Source organism: Fulmarus glacialis, unplaced genomic scaffold (genome assembly GCF_000690835.1).
Source record: "Fulmarus glacialis isolate BGI_N327 unplaced genomic scaffold, ASM69083v1 scaffold4460, whole genome shotgun sequence".
NCBI lineage: Eukaryota > Metazoa > Chordata > Aves > Procellariiformes > Procellariidae > Fulmarus > Fulmarus glacialis.
The window spans coordinates 33,325-41,251 of NW_009188193.1; the positions used below are offsets into that span (position 1 = coordinate 33,325).

General features: G+C 52.2%; 1 protein-coding gene across 1 annotated transcript in view; it reads left to right on the top strand.

Annotated features, from left to right (window-relative positions):
- REXO1 (REX1, RNA exonuclease 1 homolog (S. cerevisiae)) overlaps positions 1-4,922 on the top strand; it is a 32,401-nt gene extending 27,479 nt beyond the window's left edge. Inside the window, exons 12-16 of the mRNA XM_009577608.1 lie at positions 389-499; positions 875-990; positions 1,167-1,305; positions 3,883-4,003; positions 4,759-4,922. Coding sequence (XP_009575903.1) covers positions 389-499; positions 875-990; positions 1,167-1,305; positions 3,883-4,003; positions 4,759-4,847 — 576 coding nt within the window. The 3' untranslated portion in view covers positions 4,848-4,922. The remainder of the gene's footprint in view (positions 1-388; positions 500-874; positions 991-1,166; positions 1,306-3,882; positions 4,004-4,758) is intronic.
- The last annotated feature ends 3,005 nt before the right edge of the window (positions 4,923-7,927 follow it).

Consider the following 7,927-nt stretch of genomic DNA (forward strand, 5'->3'; position numbering starts at 1 on the left):
CTGGGCATGTCTCGGCCGCAAGCTAAAGCAGGAACCAGCAGCTGGAGTTAGATCAGCGTAAGACCTCAGTGTGACCCTTTCTGAGTAATTCTACTCTGAATTGAAAGTTGAAAGCTACTTGTCCTTAGATGTGTGCTGTCTCGCTCCTACGTGAGCTGTCGATATGATGCCATTAGCCCTGATCTGGCTTTGGAATCAGGATTGCACATGGCTATGTTTGCTATTGTGGTGAACTTCTCAGACGGACTGGTAGGCAAAACTTATTCAACCTTTAGAAATGATAAAAAAAAATCTTTTAGTTTAAATGGGAGGTTCTGTTGAAGTAGACGTTTTGGATTCTTGTTCCTACCATCAACAATTGTCCCTTTTTTTTTTTTTTTTTTTTAAGCAACATGTTCACGATGGGCGAAAGGAGAGCCTTGATGGCTTTGTGAAGACTTTTGAAAAGTTGCCTACAACTGAGGGCTACCCTGGAATCTACGCGTTAGACTGTGAAATGGTGGGTCCCTAACGATAGCGGCAATGCACAAGCAAAATAAAGCTTTTTGGGGAAGGCTGAGGGTGTGATACAAGTGGCTGAAGGAAAGCTTCCTTTACCATCTTCTTTCCTTTCTGCTGTGGATTCTAAATCATATTGGTCCTGTACATTTAAATTGGCTCTTATTAATTGGTTTTAGCAATGCGTGTTTCATTTGGGGCTGCGTGCACCATTGAAAAGCTGTAGCTAACTGGCCGATATTGAGCAGTGTTTGCTGGCTGGCCTTGCTACACTAGATGTGCTGCATTTTGGGACCTGCAGCACTTTGAATGGCTCCATTGCTACCATGCCGTGGTTGGCATTCACTTGTCTTCGCGTCTGCTCTGTTGCTTGCAGTGCTACACTAAGCAAGGACTGGAGCTGACGAGAGTAACTGTGATCAACTCTGACCTGAAAGTGGTATACGACACCTTCGTCAAACCGGACACCAAGGTGGTGGACTATAACACCAGGTAAGCACGGTCCTCCTTGGGTCAGCGGTCTGTGCTCAGAATTGGGAGCTTAGGGGGAATGGCTGGGAGCACTTGTTGAAACTCCACTGGCCACCACTTCCTGGTGGCTGAGGCACTTTGGGCCTTGAGGTGTTCCTTTAGTGAAGGAAGCCCTCCTCTCTGCTCTTGCTCTGCAGATTCTCAGGTGTGACAGAAGAGGACCTGGAGAACACTAGTATCACCCTGCGGGATGTCCAAGCCGTCCTACTGAACATGTTCAGTGCAGATACCATATTGATAGGGCACAGCTTGGAAAGCGACTTATTTGCACTAAAGGTAACTTGCATGTCTTGCGTTTACATTTCCCTCTGGTTCTTTCCCACCCTGGTGTGTGTTACATATCTCCTTTAAATTTAGGAACTGTTTATTTCCAAGAACCAGGAGGACACAGTAGATCTCTCTTGTCTCTGAGCCAGTGGGGAGCTGTCTGTGGTGGAAGAGCAAGGGAATGGATCATGTGTGTCACTCGTGGTGTCACCCCAGCTTTTAGTGACTGGTGCTGCCCAGGGTGACAGACCTCTCTAGAGGTGACTGAGGAGGGTGAACAGAGCAGGGCTGGTTGCGAGGACTGATCTCAAATCATTTGCCTTTCACCCCTGCCAAGAATCCTCCGTTGGTGTGAGCATCCTTTGACTGGCTTGAGGATGTGCTCAGCCAGGGTCAGGGCATGAAGAGGGGAGGCTTTGGAGTCCCCTGTGCCCTCTGGATGTCCACAGTAACTATTTTAGAAACAGGACAAGCCTCTTCATTGTCTCTGTCACTGGAGATAATTCTCATGGTTTCTCTTCTAATGTTAAAATGTCTGTTTTCTCTGAGTGAGGTTCTCTACCTGGTTTGCTGTGATTTGTGGTGTCTCTTTGATCAAGCTATTTTGACCTTTTATCTCCCTCATTTCCTGCCTGGCCCTCGTCAATCTAGCCTGCACATCTCTCAGGCATCTCTGCTGTCCTCGAGGGAGGGCTGTCGTCTCCCCTTGCACTCTGAACTTAGATCCCCAGGGGCTTGTCCAGAGTCACCAAGAAAGCGTGCAGCAGGCAGGAGCTGAGTCTTTTAGTCTATGCTCACAAGCCAGAACTTCCTCCAGCCATTCTTTATTGTGCGGCTTCGTTGATGAAGCAGTTGTGGCTGCCAACTCATGGCAATGGTTTGGAAGCAGGAGGTTTTAATGCCTGCAAAGCGCTTTACCTCTCCATGGCACCCTTTATCCCAGCCTCTCAGAGAGTTCATCATCATCATAAAAAAATTATTTACAGTTTTATCAGCACAAGATGACTGCGTTGGCCTCTTAGAGGCATTATTTTCTCTTAGCATTGCAGATACTGCCAAGAGAACGAACCCGAGAGCAATATAGCAGAGCGTGACAGGCAGTGGCATGTCAAGTCGTAATGTCTGAAGGCTGTGGCAGTAAAGTCGACATCTCGCTAATGGCCATGGCAAGCTCCAAATGGTGATAGCATTTCAATTTTTATTTAAAGCTATATTATCCTGTTTCCTCAGTCTTCCTGATCTACATAAGTAATTATCATTGTGCCTGGGTGGGTGCCAAACTTGACTGCATCTAGGAGAGATGATCCATAATGTTGGCAGTTTTATACTCCAAAGAGCGTAGCAGGTTGTTTCTGTTAAACTGCAGCTGTTCTCAGGCATTTACGGAGCTGGGCTATGAAACTATTAATGACGAAGTTACGGATTGTCACGCAACATTAGCTGGTGCCTAGGAAGAGTCGAGGCAGATGAGGAGACTGGATTATCAGGGTCCTGTCTGAGTCATCGTGCGTCGAGACTTGCAGAGCCGTCTTTTGGTCAGGCATACAGGTTTATCTCTTAGACCTTGCATTTTACTCCTGTACTCCAGATATGGGACCGCCTTCGTCCATGTTCCTTTAGCTCTCACTGAACACGTATTCTTGGCAACAGAGGATTAATCTTGTCTTAGCTGAGAGTAAGAAATCGGTATTTTAAAAAAGCCAGCTTACCCTATGTTTATGGACTCTGTCAGATGTGGCCTTTTGGTCCTCCACAGAGCCCCTTGGTGCAGGGTAGGTAGCATGTTGACCTGTTCAGCATCCTCAGTTCCTCCAGCATGATGACACTTCATACCTAGAGGACAGCAAACCTCTTGCCTCTCCTGTGTGCCCAGGCACTTTGACCCAGACATGGGACCAGCCAGGGCCTCCCTCCCATCCGCTGTGTAGTTCCTTACACCCAGAAGTACAAGATCTCCTTGTCCCATTTCATCCTTGCTAAGCCGGTGCTGGTTAAAAACTTCCTGTTGACTCATTGCTGACAGACTGGAGGTTTTCAGGCTGGTTTGCACCTTGAAGGTTAGGCCTTTTCTGTAGAAGCAGTGTGGTGTACAATGGGTTAGGTACAGTTTTGACTTGCACATCCTTCCCACTTCTGTCCACATCTTGAGAAGCAGTTGAAAGGCTGTTACAAGCTTTGTGGGGTCAACTGGTTCCTCGACTTAGTTTTTCATTGTGAAAGACACTCTCAGAGGTATGCCAGCTTCTCCAGGTCAGGGACTGACCTGTCCTGTCGTTTGAGTTACACGAACTGAATCAGCCCTGAATTTCTGCTGCTTTGAAAGTGGAGTTAGGCAGGGCTTTGAGGGCGGGTATGTTGGCTGGCAGAGCATTGGGAAGCCTGTGTGCACGCACCCTTCAAGGGGGAGTCATCTTTGATTCAGCCAGAGCCTCTTGCAAGACTGGTTGGGTTGGAGCTTGGCAACAGCATTACATAGAGCCTGAGAGGCTGACCGGAAGATTGCTTTAGCACGGTTAATCCTAAGGAGTGTCCGTCCCTGTGGGAGAGGGAGAATAAGCATGTTTCTTTCCTGCTCCTTCCCTCCAGCTTATCCATGGCACAGTGGTGGATACCGCGATCGTCTTTCCCCACCGGCTGGGTTTGCCTTACAAACGGGCTCTCCGGACGCTGATGGCAGACTACCTCAAGCGCATCATCCAGGACAATGGTGAGACCAACGAGGAGCTGAGACTGAGGGTCTCGTGCCCTGTCCCACCTGGATGTGGGCTCCTTGGACCTGCCTTCCTCTGCTCTCCCCAAGCCCCACCCTCTTGCTCCTAATCTTTTTTTTCCTGCATAGTGTCTGGCAGTAGCTGTGAATGGGCCAGCATATGAAGTCTCTGCCACAGACAGTTTCAGTTTGAACCCTGTTCTGAGGGCCAGCAGCACTTTCTTCTTCCCTCTCTGTGCTAAGTGGGGACCAGAGAAGTGGTGTGAGAAGGCCAGAGGTAGCTCTGTCAAGGCCATGTCATGCCCTCCCATCTCTCTCTGACAAACTGAGATTGACCTTTCTTTGGTCAATCATGGTTTGAAGCATGGCATGTTCCTTTCTGTCTTCCTTGAGCACATTGTAAACATACTGCTGGGGAAATTGAGGCCTCCCAGACCAGCTACTCCATAGCCTGAGGGCCTACAGACTAGCAGGACTTCAGCCCTTAATTTAAACAAGGGAACGGTGTCAGGCTGAAGTCCGGCAAAAAATGCGTTTAGTGGGAATTCTTCTACTTTAAACCCATTGCTGCGGTTCACAGAGATCACAGACGCGCCTGTGGTTGCTGTGGCAGAGGGCAGTGAGCAGCTGGGCCAGCAGGGTCAGGCAGGACCTCGTCTCGGGAAGCCTTCCTCTGTGCTTTGTGCTGTGAGCAGGCGGCCCCTCTGCTGCACAGGGGGTGATAACTGCCATCCTTGTCTTTCTGTCCCCAGTGGAAGGGCACGACTCCAGCGAGGATGCCAGAGCTTGCATGGAGCTGATGGTCTGGAAGATCAAAGAAGACGCTAAAGTGAAACGATGACTTGCGCTTTCTCTCTCTCCTGTTCCTCCTCCACCTCTTTGAAGCAGTGCAATAAATGCTCAGAGTAACACTGTCCACCTGTACGCAGCAGCATGCTACCCCAGACTCCCCATGCACTCGCAGGTATCTACGGGACTTAAGGACTGCTGCTGGCGCAGCTGAACGGCACCAGCTCACTGCTTGCAGGTCCCTGTGTCCAGATAGTGGCTCTCAGATCCTCGTTACTCCACCTGAGGGATACTCTGTGGTACAACAATTGCCTTGTAGGCATGGCAAGGTGGTTTTGAGTAGCACAACCAGAGAGAACTTCTTGGTTCCTAGGAGAAGCTTTTAGAGGTAGGTTGGATACGTGCACAAGGATCTTTCTGGTTCAGTTAAAGGTAGATCTTTTTCTTTTTTTTTCAAATGTAACTTAAATTGCCTCTGTACTCCAAAGCTGGTAGCTTCCCGCAGCGTTTGGAGATGGGGGGAAATGAAAGTAAGTTGGGCAGGAAGCTGTAAAGTGAGTGGATTGCGTAGCTGGTGTGTGAATAGCAAGCAAGGGGTGGTGAGAGCCAAGGATCAAGCCATCCAGGAGGAGATCCTAGTGCAGTCCCACTGTGGAGGAGAAAGCCAGAGCTGCAAGAGAAGGAGGCTGTCTCTGAGAGCGTGTGGTGGGAGCAGCAGGTCAGAGAGGAATGCGCTGGGGTCAGGGAATTACCGCCTGCTGCAACCCAGGTGATCTCTTCAGCGAGGGCTGGCATCCTGGTTCTGCAGTCGCTGCAAAAGGGGGAAACCACAAGCGTCAGACCTTGCCCAGACCTCAGGGACCCGTGTGTGTAGTAGTGAGGCAAGGGACAGCGGGGCTGGCACAAATTGGGCTCCCAGAGCCAAGCGGCAACTTGCAGCCTTCCAGGGGAGGAGCTGTATTGGGGAGGACAGTGGTAAGAGCAGGCATCGTGTCTTTGTGGGTTAGGACAAGCTGTCCTTCCCCTGACCCTGAGCTTCCAGCATGTCTCTAGCAAGCTTGTATGTAGGGATCCAGGTTTTTGGGGGGACCTAGGTGCAGTTAAGATTGCATCTAAGGGTGGCCCCTAGCAGTCTGCAGGACTCCCCACCAGTCTGTCCCTGATAGCAGGAACTTGATGCAGGCAAGAGCAAAAGCAATAGGTAAAAATTATTCTTTTAAACTAGTTTACATGTTGGGTGTTTTAATAAGAGCAAAAGACCCAGTTATTGTCTGTCTGGCCCCCTGGACAAAAGCAACTGTCACGAGCGTGTCTCTGTCGCACTTGCGGTGAGGGGGGCAGGAGCACAGGCGGACTGGACGGCTCTAGTGGTCTCTCTCCGCCCAGGCTCCGTTGCTGTCGGGGGAACAACAGAGCTGATTAAAATGGTCCCTGATAGATGAGGTCTTCTAGCTGAGGTCCAGGCAGCAGCTTAGCCCCATTATTAGAGCAGCAATCGCTTGCCCCTCCCAGGCGGGACTGGCATTGCTTCCCAGTGGTGACTGGTGTGGTGCTGGCCCCCGTGTCCCTGGCACGGGCTGGCTGTGTTGCTCCAGTGGCAGTGGGGCAGGGGAGCTGCTGGGTTTTGGTTCCTGTCGGAGCTGGATCCGGCTCCCTCCTTTGTACCCCCGCTGGCAGCGCTGGGCTCAGAGTCTGGGGACGTGCTGTGTGTCCCCCAGCACGTCCTGCTGACCTGTCCCACCTCCATGCCCGGCGTGGGGTGGAGTGCAGGGCTGGACTGTGTGCCACGGGCAGGGGTGTCCTGCTCGGGCCCCTCTGCGTGGTACGGAGGGTGCTGGTACGTGTGCGAGCCCTGGGAGGCTCTCCCCGTCCCACCGCTGTCCTCAGAGGCGAGGATGGGGCTTCCAGTGCCTGACCTCTGCCAGGCTCTCCTGAAGCCACCAGGAGAAGTGGAGACTGTAAAGGCTCCTGTTATTGCTGAGCCCTTCTGTGTTTCCTCTGGCAGGCAGCGGCACGGGCTCCCAGCCTGGTCGTTACCCCAGATTTTGGTCCGAGCAGCTCCCTGCCGCTCCCCCCATGCTCCGTAGGGCACGTCACATCCAGCTCTCCTTGCAGCCCACCTTTGCCAAGCGTTGCAGCCGCCTCCTTCCCTGCTGTGGGGCTTCCACGAGAAGCAGCCTCGGGACACCTTGTCTTGTACCCCTCTCCCATCGCCTGCAGGGAACGATGCTGTTCCTGCCCAGGCCCTGGGAGAGACAGAGAGAAAGTTCAGTGCTTCCTAACCGGGGAGGGAAGGTTTTTTCCTGCTTCTGCCTCTTTTCCTTGTTTATCCCCCCGTTTATCTTCACCCCTGGCTGCAGCAACGGAGCGTACCTAGAGCAGCCTGCCGACCTACCGTGCAGCCACGTTAGATGTCAAAGCTGGCTCCTGCCTCGAGGTTCCCCTGTTACTCGACAGGCAGCCTCAGCTCCCCAGCCCTCTCCCGCAGCAGCTGCCTTCCCTGGAAAAGCCGGCACATTCCAACGTGGAGCCAGTGTGCTGGTGTCCTGCTTGGGGAGCTGGTTGTTTGGCTTGATCCCAAGGCCTGGGCTTGGGGGAGGCAGAACATCGCTGCAGGGTGCGTTCCTCCAGGAGTGAGTCCTGCCAGGCCAGGGGACATCGGTCATTTCCCCTTCTTTTCCCCACGGTTCAGCCGAGAACCCCTAAAATGAGGCTTTTGGAGTGGGGGGCGTGGGGGGGAGGTTGCCTGTCTTGTGGGATGTTAGTGGGAAAGCAGACTACTTCCACCCGCGCTGCCGGTGTGGGTCAGAGCAAGCGTCGGACCCCCGGGCTGCCGTTACCTCCACCCCCGGGCACCGTAACACTGTAAAACCAGAGGTTTGTGGTTGGTAAGAGGTTTTTGGATTGTACATAAATATTGTAACCTGTAACTTTTTGTAATTGTTTTTAATAAAAGGGTGTTGACTAGACGCACGTTCCTGAGTCTGGGTCTGCTCTGCCTGCGGCCGGATCAGGGAGGATGGGTGCTGGAGCCATCCCGGGGAGGGCCTGGGCATCCCTTCAACTTGCAGCCGCTGTTATTTCCTCGGTGCCCTCACAAAGTGGCTCTGCAGCAGAGCCCAGCCTTCCCTC